Source organism: Mesoplodon mirus, assembly GCF_964341445.2.
Source record: "Mesoplodon mirus genome assembly, chromosome: 3".
NCBI lineage: Eukaryota > Metazoa > Chordata > Mammalia > Artiodactyla > Ziphiidae > Mesoplodon > Mesoplodon mirus.
In genome coordinates this window covers 166245593-166273133 of record NC_138978.1, presented here as the reverse complement: position 1 = coordinate 166273133, position 27541 = coordinate 166245593, and the positions used below count along the sequence as shown (strand labels likewise).

Sequence of the window (27541 nt, the reverse complement as noted above, 5' to 3'; positions counted from 1 at the left end):
ACAATTACTTTAGTTAGCTTTCTATATTGAAACTTGAAATAAGCCTGTTACAACACTGTGTTTTTATACCTTCTTCCTTATTCTTAGCTCATATACATATACACACACAGAACTTTTTAAAGGTAAATTTTTTTGTAATTTTGTAATTTCCCTTCTTAAATGTCCTCTGAAAATACTAGTAAGCAAAAAGAAATTAAGCTGTAAGAATCATTAAGTCAAAAGAGTTACTATTACTCTACTATATGACATATAATAAAGAATTTATTTATTTTATCTGGAGATTTCCTGTTATCTTGAATTGCTGACATGAAGAATTTTATCTAACAATTATTATAAAGAAAAACAAACAATTATTTGAGGAAACTAAGTAAGCTTCTGTCCCTAATATTTTACATTTTAAAGATTTAAACACTAACTTAACATAGTCATCTAACAACCTACATTAAAAGGGCTCAATTTTGTAGTGTTTCCATTCTAGAAAATGCAGAAGGAACAAACCCAATTAGCATGAAATATCAAAATGTTATTGAGCTAAAGTACTTGGTCCACAAAAATTATTCTCAGGAAGTTCAACATATTATAAATAAAACATAGGTTACTGCAAAAGGGGGGGGTATCAACTGTACTGCAAAGTAGTTTGGATACAACATGCATCCAACCATGTAACTGGTTCTTTTTATATATAACCCTATTACCGTGAGCTACTTAATGTAGTAAATACTGAAAAGACAGTTACTTTATAGCTAACCATTTAAAAATTCTTTTAATATTAATATATTCTTTCAACATTTTGACATCAATCCCTAAGTACATAAAATTCACAAGCATTTAAGAATATCTATTCTGCAGAAGATCACAATCCTTTTCTAGGGTAGTTGAACTTCTGGCCACCATATCCACTCATTTAACACCTACTTTCAACAGAAGTTATAAAAATAACACTAAAAGCAGTTATTTCAGTATCAGAAAGCACAGAGGTTAGATTTCACTTATCTGGTTGTAAAAAGGTAGGATTTTGTTTGCTTGGTTGGTTTATGATCAATATCCATCACATATCTCATGGCATATCACCTCTCCTATTCTAATTACAGATTAGTTTGCAAAAGTGTGTTCAGTGTCTCTTCTCTCTTCTAATGCTTTATAATTTAGCTTCTCTTTCAATTAAAATTAAGAGTTCAAATCATTTATTTCTTAGTCTTCATGTCTCATTTTCATAGATGAAAATAAAAGTTGGGGATGGGGAGTGTATTCTCATTTGAAAATATACAAAAGGACAATCAAACTCTTAGGTACCCCATTACAAAGAAGTTTAAATTTCCTCTTTACAGCCAAGGACACTAGGAGGGACTCCATATTCAGCAATATGATTAGTGTAGACACTGCAAATTTGTTAAGTTAAATTTGAGATTCCTAAAAACTAAAGACAACATGTGTTAAGTACAATACAGCCATGTCTACAAAAATAAAAATCTAATCTTCCTCCTGGTTTTAACTTACTAGTCTACATCCCTATAAAGCTATATCTCCAAAACAAATTAAATTGGTTTCTGATTACCTTTACTATCCTACAGCATGCTTATGCTATAGTTATTTACAAATTATTAATCAGTAGCCTACTCCAATCTCTCTTTCCCATCTTGCTCTCTCTCTTTCATTGTTGTGGCCTCTCCCGTTGCAGAGCACAGGCTCCGGACGCACAGGCTCAGCGGCCATGGCTCACAGGCCCAGCCGCTCCGGGGCATGTGGGATTCTCCCGGACCTGGGCATGAACCCGTGTCCCCTGCATCAGCAGGCGGACTCTCAAGCACTGTGCCACCAGGGAAGCCCCCCTCTCTCTTTTTTTTAATGTCTGCCATTTGCCTGTGGTTGTATTTCAACATCACACCAACAAATAACACCTGAAAGGGTTAACATGAACCCTCTGCCAGTCAGTAGAATGTAGGTCGAAGACCACTTTCAATGTAACAGCTTCCTACTATAGTTTATAGACTATTACAGAAGTTTAATAAGGGGCTCAATTCTCAAGACAATACAATGAGAGCTTTCCATCTGTATGAAAACTGTTGACTATTAATTTCAAACACACTTATAAACAAAGTTTAGCTTTCTTCTAGTCTTCAGAGGAAAAATGCTATGTGAATCTATATACATTTTTCTGCCACCTCCATTCCTGAGGCAAATTTCTCCAAAGATTCTCTCTCTATAATGTGTGGATTATAATACAAACATGCCTATTCAAGAGAAAACCAAGGCAAAATTTTTAACAATTAATAAAATATCAGACATTTTTTTCCTTGGTGGTCCTCATTTTGAGCAGGTGTATTACAAATGACATCAATTAATTGAGAATCTAACTTATACCAAGCATTGTATTTTACATGCATCATCTATAAACCTTAAAAATAAAACCTGTTGGGTCGGTATCAATGTCCCTACCGCACTGGCGAGCAAAGACACCAAGAAAGGCTAAAGATCAGAGAACTAACAAAAAGGGAACAGAACTCCATTACTTTTCTATAGCAATAAAAGTATTCTAAACTATTGTGTACAAATCTTTGCATAAGTTATTTCCTCTACTTTGAATATGTTTCTAATTACCTTTTTTAGTTAATTAATACTAGCCTTGACTAAATACAACATCTCTGAAATCCCTACAGGAATCATTTTCTTACATTTCTCCATTTTCAATGTGGCATGGCTTTTTCACTCCCAGTTATATTAGTGGATATTCTTCTCTATACCCTTAATGCCCTTTGCATATGTATATAACATAAAATATCACATAGAATTATTTACCTGTTGCTTTCCCCCACTAAATTCATAATACTCCTTGACAACAAGAACAAGTACTTTCATCTTTGTATTCTTAGCACAGAGGATATTGCTTAGAACTTAATAAATGCTGAAGAATAGAAGGCAACTGAATGGAACTTATTTTTGCTAGCTACATATTCATGGCTGATTTGTTTTTAACTTTATACAGCTCACTATATACAGATTAAAAATTCCCAAATAAAGAAAGAGAACAAAAATAGATATGGAAAAGCAATATTCTCCAAGATATCTAAGAACCTCCACAATACTGTGCTAGACTATGTTGAAAATAGACACTTTTGCTTTCCATAAATCCAGCATAAGAAGCTAGATATGGATATGAAATATGAATCTGAGATATTTTAAGAAGTTCTGAATGTACCTGAGATACGAGACATCCTTGTAGAAAAGTAACACTGCTCTAAGTCTTCAAAATGAGCAGTGAGTCGTTTTCGTCTTGATGCTAATGTGCTGTTATACCAGGGCTGTTTCTTTGTCTAAGGTGATAACAAGAAAAGACACTTGTAACTCAGAACAAATCATACTATTTCTCTGCACAGAATATCCAAATCCTTGAATATTTAATTTCAAAAGTTCACATTAAAATACTTACAAATAGCAAAATCCCGTAGTTCTTAGACCGTATTTTGAATTCTTATTTTAAAGGGAAAGTAGGTCAATTTTATGAGAATAAAATGAGAATCCTCTTTCAACTCTCCAAATTAAATGAAGATAGAATCCACTATAAAGGCTATTCTAAAACTTAGAATTTTGAGAATTTTACTTTAATATGCATCAACTGTTAGAGAACAATTACCAAAAGAAAACTAGTTACTGCCTCATCATCCCTATATTGCAACCTATACCTTGTGAATAATAGGAACACTGCTTGGCTGTACAGAATAGGTATTTAAATTAATACTGATTATTAGGTTAAGAGGTAGTTAATATCTATAGTCTGACATATACATTAGAAGACCCAAATAACTAAATCTCACACACACACACACACACACACACACACACACACATACATATATATATACATATATGTATACTTAGAGAACAACAACAAATCTGAAATACACTGGAATATAAATCTTATTTAAAAAGTTTATAATCCTAAATATATAATATCACCAACACCATGTTAATTAAAAGGGTATGAAAACCCTTCCACAAATGGTTACTAACCATCATGCTTGTGGCACATTAACAGATAAAGAGATAAGACACATAATGAGATCCTGAGATGACATAAGTTCACCAATAAGAATACCAGAAGTGCAAATGTATTAAGTAAGAAATATTAAGTTACTACAATGAACAAAAAACACTTATCTAAAGTGAACTCCTGCTAAAAGTAGATGGTAACTAAGAATTATTTTAAAGCTGTGCTTGGATCAAAAGAAAATAAGATTATTTTCCAAAAGATAAACAACCAAACAGGAAGCTGAACTCAGAGAGGTAACGGTAAACAAAATATAAGAGTATAGAAAAGGGGAAACAAGACGACAACCTGATTTGAGGACAAATACCTACAAAAGAACAAGTATTAGATTTGGAGAATAAAAAGAGAATTTGCAGTGGAAGATAAATCTGAAAGAATTACTCAAATTGAAGGAATAAAGTCAAGAAGACAGAAAAATTTGTAAGAGAAGAAAAGAGACAACGGAGACAGAATAATAAGGTTTATTCCAGAAAAAGAATTCAGAATAATAATAGTGAAGGTGATCCAGGACCTCGGAAAAAGAATGGAGGCAAAGATCGAGAAGATGCAAGAAATGTTTAACAAAAACCTAGAAGAATTAAAGAACAAACAAACAGAGATGAACAATACAATAACTGAAATGAAAAACACACTAGAAGAAATCAATAGCAGAATAACTGAGGCAGAAGAACAGATAAGTGAACTGGAAGACAGAATGGTGGAATTCACTGCTGCGGAACAGAATAAAAAAATGAATGAAAAGAAATGAAGACAACCTAAGAGACATGTGGGAAAATATTAAATGCAACAACATTCACATAATAAGGGTCCCAGAAGGAGAAGAGAGAGAGAAAGAACCCGAGAAAATATTTGAAGAGATTAGAGTCAAAAACTTCCCTAACATGGGAAACAAAATAAACACCCAAGTCCAGGAAGCACATAGCATCCCAGGCAGGATAAACGCAAGGAGAAACACGCCAAGACACATAGAATCAAACTGGAAATAAAGACAAAGAAAAATCACTGAAAGCATCAAGGGAAAAAAAACAAATAACATACAAGGGAACTCCCATAAGGTTAACAGCTAATTTCTCAGCAGAAAATCTACAAGCCAGAAGGGAGTGGCATGACATATTTAAAGTGATGAAAGGGAAGAACATACAACCAAGATAACTCTACCCAGCAAGGATCGCATTCAGATTCGATGGAGAAATCAAAAGCTTTACAGATAAGCAAAAGCTAAGAGAATTCACCACCACCAAACCAGCTCTACAACATATGTTAAAGGAACTTATCTAGGTGGGAAACACAAGAGAAGAAAAGGACCTACAAAAACAAACAAAGAACAATTAATAAAATGGTAATAGGAACATACATATCAATAATTACTTTAAATGTGAATGGATTAAATGCTCCAACCAAAAGACACAGGCTTGCTGAATGGATACAAAAACAAGACCCATATATATGCTGTCTAAAAGAGACCCACTTCAGACCTAGGGACACATACAGACTGAAAGTGAGGGGATGGAAAAAGATATTCCATGCAAATGGAAATCAAAAGAAAGCTGGAGTAGCAATACTCATTTCAGATAAAATAGACTTTAAAATAAAGAACATTACAAGAGACAAGTAAGGACACTACATACTGATCAAGGAATCAATCCAAGAAGAAGATATAACAATTGTAAATATATATGCACACAACATAGGAGCACCTCAATATAAAAGGCAACTGCTAACAGCTATAAAAGAGGAAATCGACAATAACACAGTAACAGTGGGGGACTTTAACACCCCACTTACACCAAACAACAGATCATCCAAACAGAAAATTAATAAGGAAACACAAGCTTTAATGACACAACAGACCAGACAGATTTAATCGATTTTATAGGTATTTAATATTTAATAATACTGATATTTAATTGATTTTCTTCAATCCAAAAACAGCAGATTACACTTTCTTCTAAAGTGTACACAGAACATTCTCCAGGATAGAACACATCTTGGGTTACAAAGCAAGCTTCAGTAAATTTCAGAAAACTGAAATCATATCAAGCATCTTTTCTGACCACAATGCTATGAGATTAGAAATCAATTACAGGGAAAAAAATGTAAAAAACACAAACACATGGAGGCTCAACAATACGTTACCAAATAACCAAGAGATCATTGAAGAAATCAAAGAGGAAATCACAGAACACCTAGAGACAAATGACAATGAAAACACGACAATCCAAAACCTATGTGATGCAGCAAAAGCAGTTCTAAGAGGAAAGTTTATAGCAATACAAGCCTACCTCAAGAAACAAGAAAAATCACAAATAAAAAACAAAAAATCTAACCTTACACCTAAAGGAACTACAGAAAGAAGAACAATCAAAACCCAAGCTTGGCAGAAGGAAACAAATCATAAAGATCAGAGCAGAAATAAAAGAAATACAAACAAGGAAAACAAGAGCAAAGATCAACAAAACTAAAAGTTGGGGTTGTTTTGTGTGTGGTAAATGGGCCTCTCACCGCCGTGGCCTCTCCCACCATGGAGAACAGCCTCCGGATGCGCCAGCAGCCATAGCTCACAGGTCCAGCCGCTCCACGGCATGCGGGATCCTCCCGGACCGGGGCACAAACCTGCAGCCCCTGCACTGGCAGGCGGATCCCCAACCACTGAGCCACCGGGGAGCCCTAAAAGCTGGTTCTTTGAGAAGATAAACAAAATTGATAAACCATTAGCCAGACTCATCAAGAAAAAGATGGAGAGGACTCAAATCAATAAAATTAGAAATGAAAAAAGGAGAAGTTACAACTGAAACTGCAGAAATGCAAAGCATCCTAAGAGACTACTACAGACAACTCTATGCCAATAAAATAGACAACCTGGAAGAAATGGACAAATTCTTAGAAAGGTATAACCTTCTAAGACTGAACCAGGAAGAAATAGAAAACATGAACAGACCTATCACAAGTAATGAAATTGACATTGAGATTAAAAATCTTCCAAGAAACAAAAGTCGAGGACCAGATGGCTTCACAGGGGAATGCTATCAAATATTTAGAGAAGAGCTAACACCCATCCTTCTCAAACTCTTCCAAAAAAATGCAGAGGAAGGAACACTCCCAAACTCATTCTATGAGGCCACTATCACCCTGATACCAAAACCAGACAAAGATACTACAAAAAAAGAAAATTACAGACCAATATATCTGATGAATATAGATGCAAAAATCCTCAACAAACACTAGCAAAGAGAATCCAACAACACATTAAAAGGATCATACAGGGCCTCCCTGGTGGCGCAGTGGTTGAGAGTCCGCCTGCCGATGCAGGGGATACGGGTTCGTGCCCCGGTCTGGGAGGATCCCATATGCCGCGGAGCGGCTGGGCCCGTGAGCCATGGCCGCTGGGCCTGCGCATCCGGAGCCTGTGCTCCGCAACGGGAGAGGCCACAACAGTGAGAGGCCCGCATACCGCAAAAAGAAAAAAAAAAAAAAAAAAAAGGATCATACACCATTATCAACTGGGATTTATCCCAGGGATGCAAGGATTCTTCAATATACGCAAATCAATCAATGTGATACACCATATTAACAAACTGAAGAAGAAAAACCATATGATCATCTCGATAGATGCAGAAAAAGCTTTTGACAAAATTCAACAGCCATTTATGATAAAAACTCTCCAGAAAGTGGGCAAAGAGGGAACCTACCTGAACATAATAAAGGCCACATACAACAAACTCACAGCAAACATCATTCTCAAGGGTGAAAAACTGAAAGCATATCCTCTAAGATCAGGAACAAGACAAGGATGTGCAATCTCACCACTATTATTCAACATAGTTTTGGAATTCCTATCCACAGCAATCAGAGAAGAAAAAGAAATAAAAGGAATACAAATTGGAAAAGAAAAGGTAAAACTATCACTGTTTGCAAATGACATGATACTATACACAGAGAAACCTAAATATGCTAGCAGAAAACTGCTAGAGCTAATCAATGAATTTGGTAACGTTGTAGGATACAAAATTAATGCACAGAAATCTCTTGCATTCCTATACACTAATGTTGAAAAATCTGAAAGAGAAATTAAGGGAACACTCCCATTTACCACTGCAACAAAATGAGTAAAATACCTAGGGATAAACCTATGTAGGGAGATAAAAGATCTGTATGCAGAAAACTATAAGACACTGATGAAAGAAATTAAATATGACACGAACACATGGAGAGATATACCATGTTCTTGGATTGGAAGAATCAATATTGGGATAATGACTATATTACCTAAAGCAATCTACAGATTCAATGCAATCCCTATCAAATTACCAATGGCATTTTTTACAGAACTATAACAAAAAATCTTAAAATTTCTATGGAGCTTCCCTGGTGGCGCAATGGTTGAGAGTCCACCTGCCAATGCAGGGGACGCAGGTTCGTGGTCCGGTCCAGGAAGATCTCACATGCCGCGGAGCGGTTAGGCCCATGAGCCATGGTCGCTGAGCCTGCACATCCGGAGCCTGTGCTCCACAATGGGAGAGGCCACAACAGTGAGAGGCCCGCGTACCGCAAAAAAAAAAAAAAAAAAAAAAAAAAAAAAAAATTTGTATGAAGACACAAAAGACCCCAAATAGCCAAAGCATTCTTGAGGGAAAAAAACGGAGCTGGAGGAATCAGACTCCCTGACTTCAGACTATACTACAAAACTACAGTAATCAAGACAATATGATACGGGCACAAACGCAGAAATATAGATCAATGGAACAGGATAGAAAGCCCAGACATTAACCCACGAACCTATGGTAAACTAATCTATGACAAACGAGGCAAGGATATACAACGGAGAAAAGACAGTCTCTTCAAAAAGTGGTGCTGGGAAAACTGGACAGCTACATGGAATGGAATGGAATTAGAACACTCCCTAACACCATACAGAAAAATAAACTCAAAATGGATTAGAGACCTAAATGTAAGATCAGACACTATAAAACTCTTAGAGGAAAACATAGGAAGAAACACTGTTTGTCATAAATCACAGTACGATCTTTTTTGATCCACCTCCTAGAGTAATGGAAATAAAAACTAATTAAACAAATGGGACCTAATGAAACTTAAAAGCTTTTGCAAAGCAAAGGAAACTATAAACAAGATGAGAAGACAACCCTCAGAATGGGAGAAAATATTTGCAAATGAATTAATGGACAAAGGATTAATCTCCAAAATACATAAACAGCTCTTGCAGCTGAATATTAAAAAAACAAACAACCTAATCCAAAAATGGGCAGAAGACCTAAATAGACATTTCTCCAAAGAAGACATACAGATGGCCAAGAAGCACATGAAAAGCTGCTCAACATCACTACTCATTAGAGAAATGCAAATCAAAACTACAATGAGGTATCTATTCCTCACACTAGTCAGAATGGGCATCATCAGAAAATCTACAAATAACAAATGCTGGAGAGGGTGTGGAGGAAAGGGAACCCTCTTGCACTGTGGCAAGGTGGGAATTTTAAACTGATACAGCCACTATGGAGAACAGTATGGAGGTTCCTTAAAAAACTAAAAATAGAATTACCATATGATCCAGCAATCCCACTACTGGGCATATACCTAGAGAAAACCATAATTCAAAAAGACACATGCACCCCAACGTTCACTGCAGCACTATTTACAACAGACAGGTCATGGAAGCAACCTAAATGCCCATCAACAGACGAATGGATAAAGAAGATGTGGTACATATATACAATGGGATATTACTCAGCCATAAAAAGGAACGAAATTGGGTCATTTATAGAGACATGGATGGATCTAGAGACTGTCATACAGAGTGAAGTAAGTCAGAAAGAGAAAAACAAATATCGTATATTAACACATATATGTGGAACCTAAAGTGGTAGAGATGGACCAGTTTGCAGGGCAGAAATTGAGACACAGATGAGGAGAACAAATGTATGGACACCAAGTGGGAAAGTGGCGGAGGGGTGGGGGTCGGGGAGTGATGAACTGGGGGATTGGGATTGACATATATACACTAATATGTATAAAATGGATAACTAATGAGAACCTGCTGTATAAAAAAAATAAATTTAAAAAAATGAATAATAAGGTTTAAAATATGGGCCCCCAGAGACCCAGAAAAGAGCAACAGACTGAAGAAGACATATCTGAGTTGGTGCTGACAATTTTCCAGAACTGAAAACATACATGAATACAGACATAGAAATTATTCCTACCAAGAAGGATAATTAAAAAGAAATCCACAGGGCGTCCCTGGTGCTGCAGTGGTGAAGAATCTGTCTGCCAATGCAGAGGACACGGGTTCAAGCCCTGGTCCGGGAAGATCCCACATGCCGCAGAGCAACTAAGCCCGTGCGCCACAACTACTGAGCCTGAGCTCTAGAGCCCACAAGCCACAACTACTGAGCCCACGTGCCACATCTACTGAAGCTTGCATGCCTAGAGCCCGTGCTCCACAACGAGAAGCCACCACAATGAGAAGCCTGCGCACTGCAACAAAGAGTAGCCCCCGCTCGCCGCCAACTAGAGAAAGCCCGCGTTCAGCAACAAAGATCCAATGCAGCCAAAAATAAATAAAAATAAAAATATGTTAATTAGGGGCCTCCCTGGTGGCGCAGTGGTTGAGAGTCCGCCTGCCGATGCAGGGGATACGGGTTCGTGCCCCGGTCTGGGAGGATCCCATATGCCGCGGAGCGGCTGGGCCCGTGAGCCATGGCCGCTGGGCCTGCGCATCCGGAGCCTGTGCTCCGCAACGGGAGAGGCCACAACAGTGAGAGGCCCGCATACCGCAAAAAGGAAAAAAAAAAAAAAATGTTAATTAAAAAAAAAAAGAAATCTGCAATTAGGCACACTAAAGCAAAACTATGTTTTTGTACAAAACAGAAAGATTTTAAAATCAGACAAACAGAAAAGTTAATTCACCTAACAGGAACAATTAAACAAGCAAAATACTTCTCAAAAGCAATAAGAGAAGTTAGAACAAAATAAACTTTGGTTATCCTTAAAAAGTTGAAATAAAATAACCCTAACCTAAAAAAAAAAAAAACTGTCCTGCAACAACATGAGCAAAATTTTTTTTCATGTAAATGAAAACAAGAATTATCACCAATAAGCTACTTCTTAAAAAATTTCTGAAACCATGTAATTGAAAAGTTCAACAACACAAACCAGAAGGTCTGAGACACAAAATGAAAGAGAAGCAAGGAAACTAGTAACCAAGTAAGTGATTTTAAATATTGTTTACATACATTAATTATAATATCTAATTTATGGGTTTCACGAATAAGACAGAATAAATACACCGAAAGCCAGCATATACGTCAGAAGAGAGGGCCCAGATACTTTTACATGAAAATTCTACCAAATATTCAAGGAAGACATAACATCAATTGTACACAAGCTCTTTCAGAAAACACTTCCCAATTTGTCTTCTGAGACCAGCATAGCTGTAATACCCAAACCCAACGAGGACTCTAGGGAAGGGAAGGAAAGAAGAAGGGGAATAAAGGCCTTCATGAAAACAAGCACCCACAACAAAATAACAGCAAATCAATTTCAACAACATGTAAAAAGAATAACTCATCGTAACTAAATGGAGTTCAGTCCAAGAATGCAGGGTTGTTTTCATATTAGAAAATCAATCAACGCAATTCATCAAGTGGGCAGAATAAAGGAGTTATCCATATAAAAATTTCTGCCTGGTTTGCAGGGCAGAAATTGAGATACAGATGTAGAGAAAACATGTATGGACACCAAGGGGGGAAAGCAGCGGGGGGTTGTGATGAATTGGGAGATTGGGATTGACATGTATACACTGATGTGTATAAAATGGATGACTAATAAGAACCTGCTGTATAAATAAAATTAAAAAAAAATTCAAGACATGCATAAAAAGCATCTGACAGGGCTCCCCTGGTGGCGCAGTGGTTGAGAGTCCGCCTGCCGATGCAGGGGACATGGGTTCATGCCCCGGTCTGGGATGATCCCACATGCCGCGGAGCGGCTGGGCCCGTGAGCCATGGCCGCTGGGCCTGCGCGTTCGGAGCCTGTGCTCTGCAACGGGAGAGGCCACAGCAGTGAGAGGCCCGCGTACAGCAAAAAAAAAAAAAACCAAAAGCATCTGACAAAATTCAACACCTATACATGTTAAAATTTCTCAGCAAATTAGGAACAGAAGGAAACTTCCTCATCTTGATAAAGGGCATCTACCAAAATGTAGAGCTAACATATAAGTTGAAGTATAAGGGGGAAAGGGGAGGGAAAAAGAGGAAAAAGAAGAGAAAGGAGATGTGGCGAGAGGAGAGGAGGGGAGGGAAGAAGGAGAGGAGAAGGGGGGAAGAGGTGAGGGGAAACAGAAGAGAACACACAAAGATTAGAAAAGGTAAAAATATCTTTTTGCTGATCATATGATTTTACATAGAAATTCCTGAGAATCTACAAAACTACTAGAATTAATAAATTTAGAAAGAAAATTATTTAGCAAGCTAATAAAGAACATGGCTAATGTACATAAATCAACTGTACGTTTATATATTCTCAACAAAGTAGAAAATAAAAAATTTAAAATAATTGTATCAATAATAGCATCAAAAAGAATTAGAAATTACTTTAATGAAAGCATGGAAGACCTCTATATTACAAACACAAATACTGCCAGGAGAAATTTTTAAAAGACCAAAATAGATGGAAAGATATACCACATTCATGGACTGGAAAGCTCAATATTGTTCATGTGTTACCATTATGGTAACTGGGTAAATGGTACAGGGGCTCTCTCTGTTTTTTTTTTTTTTTTTTAATGCTTTTTGTTTTGTTTTGGCCGCACCACGCAGTTTGTGCAATCTTAGTTCCCCAACCAGGGATGGCTTGAACCCAGGCTGCCAGTAGTGGAGGCATGGAGTCCTAACCACTGGACCACCAGGGAATTTTCATGGGCTGTATCTGTATTAATTTTTACAACTGCATGTGAATCTACAATTATCTCAAAATTTAAAAATTTATTTTTACAACTCTAAAGAAACTTAGGAATAAACTTATGAAGAAATTAATAAAATCTAGACTCATTCTCATTGCGGTGGCTTCTCTTGCTGCGGAGCACGGGCCCTAGGAGCGTGGGCTTCAGTAGTTGCAGCACGCAGGCTCAGTAGTTGTGGCTCATGGCCTTAGTTGCTCCGCAGCATGTGGGATCTTCCCATACCAGGGCTTGAACCTGTGTCCCCTGCATTGGCAGGTGGATTCTTAACCACTGCACCACCAGGGAAGCCCACAAAATGTACTAAATGAAGATAAATGATATTCCATAACCATGGGCCTGTGAGTTGTTTGGGAGCAGACTGTATCAGTCTGTCAGCACTGTTTAGTAATAATAAGTGAATTTATGATTCACCTGATTTCAGTGGAGCCTGTAACTTAATGGCTGGTCACATAACTAGAATGCACTGCCCATGTGACTAGCTTAAAATAAGAGATCCGACCTCAAGCCAAATTTGAATTTCCCATTACTAAGGTGCTTGAGATGCAAGCTACTAGTGGTTCTGAACCTGGAGACAAAGCAATTCCTCTGTGACTCGGTGGTAGAAGGACAAAGAAGACTGTGCCCGAAGTCTTCATATCCCTTTCAAGGAGTACCCTTCTTCAGCTTGGCTGTACTATATCCATTGCCTATAATGAAGTTCCAGAAGTATAAACTGCTTGATTCCTGTGAGTCCTTTCATCAAACACTTAAGGTGATTAATATATAATTAATGGATACATATTATAATATGTTATATATACAGATATACGTATTTCTTAGCTCTGTCCACTGAGAAGACCTACAAGCAATGATGCTCTAAGTGAAATGAGCACACTTAAAACTCAGATCTTCGGCTTCCCTGGTGGCGCAGTGGTTGAGAGTCGGACTGCTGATGCAGGGGACATGGGTTCGTGCCCCGGTCCGGGAAGATCCCACATGCCGTGGAGTGGCTGGGCCTGTGAGCCATGGCCGCTGAGCCTGCACATCTGGAGCCTGTGCCCCACAATGGGAGAGGCCACAACAGTGAGAGGCCCACGTACCGCAAAAAACAAAAAACAAACAAACAAAAAAACCCAGATCTTTGTTTTGAAATACCATTCTCCATTAAAAGAAAACAGGGCTTCTTGGGTACACGGCTGATTCCAGGACTGGGGCAAGGTAAGTATAAGATGATGCTGGTATATCTTGTTGTCTAAGAATATAAGAAGTTACTTAAAGAATGATAAGAACATGAAAATCAGCTTGAAGGAGTTCCAACTAGACAAACGGAACAATTTGAGTTTCAAAATGATTAACAGAAAAAATTAAAATTCCATGATTCCATAACCATATAAACAAACAAAGAGGGAGGGAGGGAAAGATCCTCCCTTTCAGCAGAAATGCTAATGAATAAATGTGGAAGTATTACTCAGCTATTAAAAAAATGAAATAATGCCATTTGCAGCAACATGGATGGGCTTAGAGATTATCACATTAAGTGAAGTAAGTTAGACAGAGAAAGATGATACTGTATGATATCACTTAAATGTGGAATCTAAAAAAATGATACAAATGAACTTATTTACAAAACAGAAATAGACTCACAGACATAGAAAGCAAACTTATGGTTATCAAAGGGGATAGCACAAGAGTGGGGATGGATAAATTAGGAGTTTGGGATTAACATATACACACTACTCTATATAAAATAGGTAAATGATAAGGATCTACTGTATAGCACAGGGAACTATACTCAATATCTCATAATAACCTATAATGGAAAAGAATCTGAAAAAGTGCACATATATATATATGTGAATCACTTTGCTGTATACTTGAAACTAACACAACACTGTAAACTAACTATACTTCAATTAAAAAGTTTAAAAAATGTGGAAGAAAAAACTAATTAAAAATTATCATTTGGACAAAACACATTAATAATTATTTAAAGTAAGATTTATTAATAGATGCTCAAATGGAAGAAAATGGTAAATTTACAGCGGACAAATCTGGCAGGCACTACCTTAATCAGGTGATCAGAGTTAACATCACCAGTACTGAGCAAACTCATATCATATGGGTCGAGATATGACAAACTAACAAAGGATACCACATCGGTTCTGTAGTATTCCTGATAAAAATGGATAATCTGAATCTAGTTATAAGGAAGTACCACACAAACTCATATTAAGGAACGTTCTAAAAAATTAATAACTTATACTATTCAAAAACGTCAACATCATGCACAACTAAGGAACTATAACAATTTAGAGGAGATTGAAGAAACATGACAACTAAAGGCAACCAGTGATTCCGGATTCATACTGGAGAAGGAAATTTCTTTTCTTTTGCTATAAAAGAATATTAGTGGCAAAACTGCTGAAATTTAACTACATTATCTCAGATAATAATATTGCATTAACATTCAATTTCCTGATTTTACTAACTGTACTAAGCTTATATAAAAATTCTAAAGCAAGATGAACAGGCAATTATAAAACTTCAGTGGTATAAAAAATGGTTTCTGGCTTCACCTACATTATATTATTAACATTTTTTTCAATTCAATTTCAACTATAAACATTATTTTTAAGAGTAGTAAAATAATATACCTGATAGCTGTACCATAGTTTCCATAGCTATTCTACTATGATTGCGCGTCTTTATTTTTCTAGAATTTTTGCTTTTATAAATAATACTGGTATATAATCTTTACATAGTACTTTGAATCATTTCTTATAAGAAAGTCCTATGTTTATCACTACCAAATCACACATTTTTAGCATTTCTCATATGTATATATCACCAAATAGTCTTCCTGTAAGACAACCAACTCTCTCCCTCCTCCCCTTTTCCCCCTCTCTCAGTCCCCCATCCCACCCTCAACACTACATGTACATGCACACAGCAAGCAAGAAGATTTCCCATTTTGAAACATCCTTAGCCATACCTATTAGGTGACTTCTTTGGTACCTTACACTACTTCATACTGTGCTTTTATTATGTAGGAAGTTGAGTATTATTTCATATGTGAGCTGACCATCTGAATTTGCCTTTTTCCCCCCTGTTCTTCATCTTTTTTAAAACAATTTTTTTGGAGCTTTCATCAAAAGAATGAAATTGGTTTAAGAAACTTTTTTCATTTCGAAGCAATGTGAAGCAACTGACAAAACCTTTCCCACTTTGGCTTTAAAAGCTTGTTTATGGTGCTTTCTTATATATAGCCCTCTTTTTTTCTACAATTCTATTATTATTTAAATCATTATTTAGCTGATCTGGACACTTACAGTAACAGAAAAAACAGAAAGCTAAATTTCCTTCAAATGTTTCCTGGCTAACACTTCATAATTTACTTAATCTTCCCTTTTGACTCCCTCTTGTGAGAGCACTGGAATCACAACTAACTATTGAACAATCATCGACAAGAAGACACTGGAACTCACCAAAAAACATACCCCACATCCAAAGACAAAGGAGAAGCCACAGTGAGATGCTAGGAGGGGTGCAATCACAAAATCAAACCCCATAACTGCTGGGTGGGTGACTCACAAATTGGAGAACACTTATACCACAGAACTCCACCCACTGGAGTGAAGGTTCTGAGCCCCACGTCAGACTTCCCAATCTGGGGGCCCAGCAACGGGAGGAGGAATTCCTACAGAATCAGACTTTGAAGGCTAGCGGGATTTGATTGCAGGACTTCAACAGGACTGGGGGAAACAGAGACTCCACTCTTGGAGGGCACACACAAAGTAGTGTGCACATCGGGACCCAGGGGAAGGAGCAATGACCCCATACGAGACTGAATAGACCTACCTGCTGGTGTTGGAGGGTCTCCTGCAGAGGCGGGGGGTGGATGTGTCTCACCATAAGGACAAGGACACTGGCAGCAGAAGTGCTGGGAAGTACTCCTTGGTGTGAGCCCTCCCAGAGTCACGATTAGCCCCACTAAAGAGCGTGGGTAGGCTCCAGTGTTGGGTCGCCTCAAGCCAAACAACCAACAGGGAGGGAACCCAGCCCCACTCATCAGCAGACAAGCAGATTAAAGTTTCACTGAGCTCTGCCCACCAGAGAAACAGCCAGCTCTACCCACCACCAGTCCCTCGCATCAGGAAACTTGCTCAAGCATCTTAAATAGCTTCATCCACCAAAGGGCAGAGAGCAGAAGCAAGAAGGACTACAATCCTGCAGCTTGTGGAACTAAAACCACATACAGAGAAAGACAGATGAGATGAAAAGGCAGAGGGCTATGTACCAGATGAAGGAACAAGATAAAACCCCAGAAAAACAACTAAATGAAGTGGAGATAGGCAACCTTCCAGAAAAAGAATTCAGAATAATGATACTGAAGATGATCCACGACCTCGGAAAAAGAATGAAGGCAGAGATTGAGAAGATGAAAGAAATGTTTAACAAAGACCTAGAAGAACTAAAGAACAAACAAACAAACATGAACAATACCCTAACTGAAATGAAAAATACACTAGAAGGAATCAATAGCAAAATAACTGAGGCAGAAAAACGGATAAGTGACCTAGAAGACAGAATGGTGGAATTCACCGCCATGGAACAGAATAAAGAAAAAAGAATGAAAAGAAATAAAGATAGCCTAAGAGACCTCTGGGACAATATTAAACACAACATTTGCATTATAGGGGTCCCAGAAGAAAAAGAGAGAGAGAAAGAACATGAGAAAATATTTGAAGAGATTATAGTCGAAAACTTCCCTAACATGGGAAAGGAAATAGCCACCCAAGTCCACGAAGTGCAGAGAGTGCCATAAGGATAAACCCACAGAGAAACACACAAAGACACATAGTAATCAAATTGACAAAAATTAAAGACAAAGAAAAGTTACTAAAAGCAGCAAGGGAAAAATGGCAAATAACATACAAGGGAACTCCAATAAGGTTAACAGCTGATTTCTCAGCAGAAACTCTACAAGCCAGAAGGGAGTGGCATGACATATTTAAAGAGATGAAAGGGAAGAACATACAACCAAGATTACTCTACCCGGCAAGGATCTCATTCAGATTTGATAGACAAATCAAAAGCTTTACATATAAGCAAAAGCTAAGAGAATTCACCACCACCAAATCAGCTCTACAACAAATGCTAAAGGAACTTCTCTAAGTGGGAAACACAAGAGAAGAAAATGACCTACAAAAACAAAACACAAAGCAATTAAGAAAATGGTAATAGGAACATACATATCAATAATTACCTTAAATGTGAATGGATTAAATGCTCCAACCAAAAGACACAGGCTTGCTGAATGGATACAAAAACAAGACCCATATATATGCTGTCTACAAGAAACTCACTTCAGACCTAGGGACACATACAGGCTGAAAGTGAGGGGATGGAAAAAGATATTCCATGCAAATGGAAATCAAAAGAAAGCTGGAGTACCAATACTCATATCAGATAAAATAGACTTTAAAATAACGAATGTTACAAGAGACAAGGAAGGACACTACGTAATGATCAAGGGATCAATCCAAGAAGAAGATATAACAATTATAAGTATATATGCACCCAACATAGGAGCACCTCAATACATAAGGCAACTGTTAACAGCTCCAGAAGAGGAAATTGACAGTACCACAATAATAGTGGGGGACTTTAACACCTCACACCAAACAACAGATCATCCAAACAGAAAATTAATAAGGAAACATAAGCTTTAAATGATACAACAGACCAGGTAGATTTAATTGATATTTATAGGACATTCCATCCAAAAACAGCAGATTACACATTCTTCTTAAGTGCACATGCAACATTCTCCAGGACAGATCACATCAAATCAAGCCTCAGTAAATGTAAGAAAACTGAAATAATATGAAGCATCTTTCCTGATCACAATGCTGTGAGATTAGAAATCAATTACAGGGAGAAAAAGGTAAAAAACACATGGAGGCTACACAATACTTTACTAAATAACCATGAGATCACTGAAGAAATCAAATAGGAAATCAAAAAATATCTAGAGACAAATGACAATGAAACACGACAATCCAAAACCTATGGGATGCAGAAAAGCAGTTCTAAGATGGAAGTTTATAGCAATACAAGCCTACCTCAAAAAGTAAGAAGTCTCAAATAAACAATCTAAACTTACACCTAAAGGAACTAGAGAAAGAACAAACAAAACACAACGTTAGTAGAAGGAAAGAAATCATAAAAATCAGAGCAGAAATAAATGAAATAGAAACAAAGAAAACAATAGCAAACATCAACAGAAGTAAAACTTGGTTCTTTGAGAAGATAAAATTTATAAACCATTAGCCAGATTCATCAAGAAAAAGAGGGAGAGGACTCAAATCATTAAAATTAGAAATGTAAAAGGAGACGTTACAACAGACACTGCAGAAATACAAAGTATCCTAAGAGACTACTACAAGCAACTCTATGCCAATAAAATGGACAACCTGCAAGAAGTGGACAAATTCTTAGAAAGGTATAACCTTCCAAGACTGAACCAGGAAGAAATAGAAAATATGAACAGACCGATCACATGTAATCAGATTGAAACTGTGATTACATATCTTCCAACAAAAAAAGTCCAGGACCAGATGGCTTCACAGGTGAAATCTATCAAACATTTAGAGAAGCACTAACACCCATCCTTCTCAAACTCTTCCAAAAAATTGCAGAGGAAGGAACACTCCCAAACTCATTCTATGAGGCCAGTATCACCCTGAATTCAAAACCAAAGATACTACAAAAAAAAGAAAATTACAGACTAATATCACTCATGAATGTAGATGCAAAAATCCTCAACAAAATACAAGCAAACAGAATCCAACAACACATTAAAAGGATCATACACCATGATCAGGTGGAATTTATCCCAGGGATGCAAGGATTATTCAATATATGCAAATCAATCAATATGATACACCACATTAACAAATTAAGGAATAAAAACCATATGATCATCTCAAGAGATGCAGAAAAAGCTTCTGACAAAATTCAACACCTATTTCTGAACAAAACTCTCCAGGAAGTGGGCACAGAGGGAACTTATCTCAACAAAATAAAGGCCATATATGACAAACCCACAGCAAACATCATTCTCAATGGAGAAAAACTGAAAGCATTTCCTTTAAGATCAGGAACAAGACAAGGATGTCCACTCTCACCACTATTATTCAACGTAGTTTTGGAAGTCCTAGCCATGGCAATTAGAGAAGAAAAAGAAATAAAAGGAATACGAATTGGAAAAGAAAAAGTAAAACTGTCACTGTTTGCAGATGACATGACACTATACATAGAGAATCCTAAAGATGCCACCAGAAAACTACTAGAGCTTATCAATGAACTTGGTAAAGTTGCAGGATACAAAATTAATGCACAGAAATCTCTTGCATTCCTATACACTAATGATGAAAGATCAGAAGTAGAAATTAAGGAAACACTCCCATTTACCATTGGAACAAAAAGAATAAAATACCTAGGAATAAATCTACCTAGGGAAGCAAAAGACCTGTATGCAGAAAACTGTAAGACAGTGATGAAAGAAATTAAAGCTGATACAAACAGATGGAGAGATATATCATGTTCTTGGATTGGAAGAATCAATACTGTGAAAATGACTATACTACCTAATCTACAGATTCAATGCAATCCCTATCAAATTATCAATTGCATTTTTTTTTTACAGAACTAGAACAAAAAATCTTAAAATTTGTAAGGAGGCACAAAAGACCCCAAATAGCCAAGATGGTCTTGAGGGAAAAAAATGGAGCTAGAGGAATCAGACTCCCTGACTTCAGACTATACTACAAAGCTACAGTAATCAAGACAATATGGTACTGGCATAAAAACAGAAATAAAGATCAATGGAACAGGATAGAAAGCCCAGAGATAAACCCACGCACCTATGGTCACCTAATCTATGACAAATGAGGCAAGGATATACAATGGAGAAAAGACAGCCTCTTCAAAAAGTGGTGCTGGGAAAACTGGACAGCTATATGGAAAAGAATGAAATTAGAACACTCCCTAACACCATACACAAAAATAAACTCAAAATGGATTAGAGACCTAAATGTAAGACCGGACACTATAAAACTCTTAGAGGAAAACATAGGAAGAACACTCTGACATAAATCACAGCAAGATCTTTTTTGATCCACCTCCTAGAGTAATGGAAATAAACACAAAATTAAATAAATGGGACCTAATGAAACTTAAGAGCTTTTGCAAAGCAAAGGAAACTATAAACAAGATGATAAGACAACCCTCAGAATGGGAGAAAATATTTGCAAATGAATTAATGGACAAAGGATCAATCTCCAAAATATATAAACAGCTCTTGCAGCTGAATATTAAAAAAACAAACAACCTAATCCAAAAATGGGCAGAAGACCTAAATAGACATTTCTCCAAAGAAGACATACAGATGGCCAAGAAGCACATGAAAAGCTACTCAACATCACTACTCATTAGAGAAATGCAAATCAAAACTACAATGAGGTATCTATTCCTCACACTAGTCAGAATGGGCATCATCAGAAAATCTACAAATAACAAATGCTGGAGAGGGTGTGGAGAAAAGGGAACCCTCTTGCACTGTGGCAAGGTGGGAATTTTAAACTGATACAGCCACTATGGAGAACAGTATGGAGGTTCCTTAAAAAAACTAAAAATAGAATTACCATATGATCCAGCAATCCCACTACTGGGCATATACCCAGAGAAAACCATAATTCAAAAAGACACATGCACCCCAATGTTCATTGCAGCACTATTTACCACAGCCAGGACATGGAAGCAACCTAAATGCCCATCAACAGACAAATGGATAAAGAAGATGTAGTACATATATACAATGGAATATTACTCAGCCTTAAAAAGGAACGAAATTGGGTCACTTGTTGAGAGTTGGATGGATCTAGAGACTGTCATACAGTGAAGTAAGTCAGAAGGAGAAAAAAATATATCATATATTAATGCATATATGTGGAAACTAGAAAAATGGTACAGATGAACTGGTTTGCAGGGCAGAAATAGAGACACAGATGAGGAGAACAAACGTATGGACACCAAGGGGGAAAGTGGCGGGGGGGGGCAGGGGGGATGAAGTGGGAGACTGCGATTGACATATATACACTAACATGTATAATGTATAAAATGGATAACTAGTGAGAACCTGTTCTATAAAAAAATAAATAAACTAAAATTCAAGAAAAAAAATCTTCCCTTTCACCACTGATCTGCATATCCACCTTCACCATGGGGTAAACTCTTCATTACCTTTCAGTTAGATTTTACATTTTTTATTGTGCCCATTTTGTTACAGCAGTCTTAGAATACATTATAATAACTTAATGGGCAAATGCCCTTGTAATTATTATACCTCTGAAGCATTCATTCTATAAATTACCATTAAAGTCAATTGGTCACACTCTCTACTGACCTTTAAAAAATATTCTTGAGGATTTTTAATTGGAATCACATTAAGTTATGGTTATTGGTCTATTCAAAATGTTTAACAATTGCTTTAACCTATTTTAATATTTTTTATTTTCCTTGAAAATTATACATTTTATTAAGACTGCTATTTTTATTAATATGCATCAGCACTAAGTTATTTTAATCTACTCAATATTATAATAGCCAATTTCAATTATATATTGTAACATATAGGATCTTTTTATTTCTCTCTACATTTGCCATCTTAAGTTTTTCCCAGTTTCTTGAGTTCAATGCCTAGTTCATTTATTTGTATTCGCATCTAAAAATGAATTCATTTAATTATACAATTTTTTAGGAAAATTCTGACCAAAATTTCATAAATTTTGATATATATTATTTTCACTAGCATTATTTTCTGAATTGTTTGTAGCAACGTCCGTATACTCTTTGACACAAAGGTATTAAGAGAAGTATTTAGTTTTCTCTTTTCCAGACTAAGTAGTTATTTATTCGAGGTTCTGATTCAGAGAACGTAGATGGTACAATTTATTCTGTTTTAGAATCAATCCAGTTTTCTAAATGCTCTAAGATTACTATAAATAATGTATATCCCTTGATGCAAAGTATAAAGTGAGACAAGTACCTATTAAACCAAGTTTTACTCATCTCAAAGAAAAAATCCAATGTCTTTATAATGACGTAAGAAAATCATGCACCAAAGTGGCCTCTGTCATGGTTCTTACCTCATTTCTATTTTTCTCCTCCTTCCTCATTCCTCTCCAGTCATACTGGACTTCTGGACTGTGTCTGGTATTCTTGTACCTTAAGGCTTATGTACTTATTTTCACTCAGCCTAGATCTTCCCGGAGATATTCACATAGCTTGCTCCCTCACCTCCTCTTTGTTCAAAGGTAATCTATTCTTATTACTATTAGTATCTCTCCAACTAGACTGAAAGTTTGGCTACAGCATGAATTTTTGTCTGTTTTGTTTTTGTTCAATAACCAGAGCCTATAATAGTGTCTGGTAAATAGGAGGTACTCAAAAAAACTTTTGGTTGAATAAATTAATATTTAAAAGCACCTGCCCTGAAGCCATAATGCCTGAGTTAAAAATCTCTGCTATATTACCTTGGGCAACCTCCTCAACTTCTCTTTGCCCTAGTTTCCTCCTCAATAAAATAGAAAATAATAGTAATAGTACTTATCTCATAGGGAAATTCTAAGAAGTAAAGTAGTTAATACATGTAAAGTACATTGAGCAGGGCCTCCCTGGTGGCGCAGTGGTTGAGAGTCCGCCTGCCGATGCAGGGGATACGGGTTCGTGCCCCGGTCTGGGAGGATCCCATATGCCGCGGAGCGGCTGGGCCCGTGAGCCATGGCCGCTGGGCCTGCGCATCCGGAGCCTGTGCTCCGCAACGGGAGAGGCCACAACAGTGAGAGGCCCGCATACCACAAAAAGAAAAAAAAAAAAAAAAAAAAAAAAAGTACATTGAGCAATGTCCATGAATAGTGAATGCAAAATAAATGTTACCTAAATATTTTTATTTCTACTTTAATTACTTCTTGAATTATACAGTAGGCCCTCCATATCCGCAGGTTCTGCAACTAAAAATTCAATCAAACGCAGACAAAAAAAATCCACCCCCCCCCCAAAAAAAGAAGAAGAAATTCCAAGAAGTTCCAAAAAAGCAAAACGAATTTGCAGCTACACTGGCAACTATTTACACAGTATTCACATTATATTTAAAACTTTTTGTATAGTATTTACTACATTATATTAGTTATTACAAGTAATCCAGAGATGACAAAGTATATAGGAGGATGTGATACCCAGGTTATATGCAAATATACACCAATTTATCCAAGGACTTGAGCAACCTTGGATTTTGGTACCTGCAGGGGTTCCTGGAACCAATCCCCCATGGATACTGAAGGATGACTATACCTTAAAATCTCTTAGCATGTTTAACTTTTAATCAATTTTTGAAAATTTCTAATAGGTTTTGCTTTATATAAATACCAATGCTTTATATTATGTCACACAAATTACTACTACTTTGTGGGATTATACCTTTCATTATGTGAAAACCTGTATCTGTCTTCTATGATTTTTTCCTTGAGTTCTACTTTGGTCTACTTTTCTTTCCTTTTTTGTTGTTTGTTTTTGTTGTATTCCTTATCATTCTTATATTTGCCAGGCTTATCCTCAACTACTCCTTCCTTTTCAAGTCTTTCTGTGTCAATCTGTTTTAAGTCTGTCTCGTCTAAAGAGTATACCTAGAAATGAAGCCTAAGGACTTCGGCACAATATGTTGTATTAGTTATAGCCCATAAGCACTAGTAGGTTTTCCTCCTCAGCAACTTCCCTGTCCTCCAGCAGATACTAAGGTTGGAGTCTCCTGAAAGACCCAGACTACATCTAAAAGCACACTTTTACTCTGTATACAGTGACTCACATGTTAGGTGGACTTCCTAAGTATTCTTTTTATCTTTATAAATTCTTTTTAAGTTTTCAGTGTGAAGATAGCAATATGTCAATGGGATTTCTAGTGGGTGGAGGTTGGAGGGATTACATTGGCTTAGTGTGCAATCTCAAACCAGAAGTCTCCTTTATTATATGCAAACAGTAAAAATTAAAAAAAAAACACTATTCTGATTGCTTTTTTTTTCTATTCAATTTCTACTGTTTCTAGCTTATGGAATTTGCTAGAAATTCCAAATCAATGTTCTATAAATGGCAATAGTACAAAATCTTCTCTGTTCCTCTATGTAGACTTTGTCAAAGCCCTGCAGCCAAAGACCAATAGGAACACACCTGTAGTTGAACAAATTTTATTATTGCTCATTGCAACAAAGAATACAGCACACTACAGGTTAAGGTAAGAGGATGTTACAAACTACTTATAGGATATAGGCCCATGTTAAGTGATTTGGGGGAAGGTTCAAGGAAGTAAGGCTTTGCTCTGGGTTGGATACTGTCAAGAAGTGGGGATAATTCTGTGATTGAGTACCTTAATATATCTTACCTAGACAAAGAAAAAACTACAGTGAGACTAAAGTTGTAATTAGTAAAGAAACAGCAACTGCTCATATTTAGCCATGATAGAGGTGTGTTTGGTATTTTATGTGGCTTACACAGTGACTTCTTTTTGTATGTGCTTAATAAGTTTATGAAGTGATCTCGGTTTTTGCTTCATTTCATCACCATCCCAGAGTGACTATGTCTGATGTTGATGTTCTGTGAGATTATGTTTAAAAGGAGAACATCAAGGCCCAGCTGTGAATGCCAAGCCTGTTTCCAGATTCAGAGACTGTTTTTCCTGTTCAAATTCTTAAGGATGTTTCAATTTAATTCTTAAAAATTTCTCCTGATATATCCCATTGTCACCTAGATCTGGTGTTTTATTAAAAAACACCTAAATCTTATTAAAAAAACACCTAGATCTGGTGTTTTCATGGCTGTTCAGAAACAGATACAAACCAATCTATAAACTTACTATAAAAAAACAATAGGCCAAATCCAAGCATGCAGTTGAAGATAACACAGGATATACAGAGTAGTTACACAAACTAACTATAAAAGTAATAGAGGCAGTTATTTAAGTAGTGGGGAAAGAAAAACACAAATAAAAGCTGTATGATCCGAAAGAATTTTCTTTCCACTTTGATAAAAATAACTGCACTATCACATAAAATGAACATACAAATAAACATGCCTTATTTGAATGCCTTATGTTTTTTTCCTTTTAAGGAAAAAAGGATATTATAAAGGATAATGGAAGGACAATTTGTAAAATCTGAGTAAGATATAAGGATTAGATAATAGTACCATATCAACATTAACTTCTTGAATTTTAAAGATATATTGCGATTACATAGGACAATATCCTTGTTTTTAAGGAAATATACACTGGAGTATTTAGAGATAAAGGAATTATGTCTGTACCCTGCTCAAACATCCAAAGAAAAAATTTTATGTGTGTGTATGTAAAAGAGAGACAGAATGAGAATGATAAAGCAAATGTGAACATCTGGATAATCTGCATACAGAATATAAAGGAATTATTTTTTATCATTCTTGTAACTTCTCTCTAAGTCTGAAGTTATTTCAATGTGAAAAGTTTAAAAAAAAAAAACAAAACTCTGGCCTCAAAATTATATTTGACAAATATCAGCATCCCCAAGTCAGAAATGAAGACAGTAAAAATCAAAATAATCATACAATTAATTAAAGAAAAGGAGAAGGCAGAGTCTATTTTACTCAAGGCTGTAGTTTATTTTGCACGGAAAAGCTACATGTTTCAACATAATAATGGGTAATTCATCAATAAATTACAACTGTCTTATCTCTGAGAGAAACAATGCCCTGATTACTCGTAATTTCCTCTTATGGTATTTCCTTCCTCTCAAGGTCTGATGTTACCAGTATATTAAAAAAAATTTTTAACTCAGTGATAAGCAAATATATATCTATTATCTATCAGAGCTATTCAAGTCCTAATCAATGCCACAGCATTCAAAACAGCTGTCTTTATGACAGGACATTCCAGTAAACTCATCTGTGATTTTACAACTCAGGTGATTATATTTATGGTACCACTAGAACATACTGTTAGATGTAGCATTTACCTGAGAACTGCCACTGAAACCTGGAGGTTGGCTGTATTCTGTGGAATCAATAATACTACTGCAAAATGAAGAAAGAAAAATGTGATTTCAGTTTTTACATTCTCTTAGCAACAGAAAAAGTAAATCTAAAATATATCATATATAAATCCAATATTTCTAATTTCTAAGCAAAGAAAATATTTATTGCCAATAATTTAATTAGACATCAAATAAATACATATCCCATAAACAAAAAATTAGTAAATATTTAAACTATTTACCCCTTCATCCCACCACCTTAAATATACCCACCTTGAAAGAATGTCAGTAGGGAATAATCATGAGATAGGTGTATATATAGAAGTATTTCCTACAATTTCATTTCAGATAGGTTAATAAGTTGTTTGAACTCTAAGGAAAAGATGACTTAGAATATTGGGAAAAGAGCACAAGCATGCAATC

General features: G+C 36.3%; 1 protein-coding gene across 3 annotated transcripts in view; it reads right to left on the bottom strand.

The window, feature by feature from the left end:
* COP1 (COP1 E3 ubiquitin ligase) overlaps positions 1–27541 on the bottom strand; it is a 223871-nt gene that overhangs the window by 101722 nt on the left and 94608 nt on the right. For all 3 annotated transcript variants that reach the window (XM_082613771.1, XM_082613773.1, XM_082613772.1), the window contains 2 exons: positions 27101–27158; positions 3197–3311 (listed from right to left, as the gene is read on the bottom strand). In XM_082613771.1, the coding sequence (XP_082469897.1) occupies positions 3197–3311; positions 27101–27158 (173 nt within the window). The remainder of the gene's footprint in view (positions 1–3196; positions 3312–27100; positions 27159–27541) is intronic.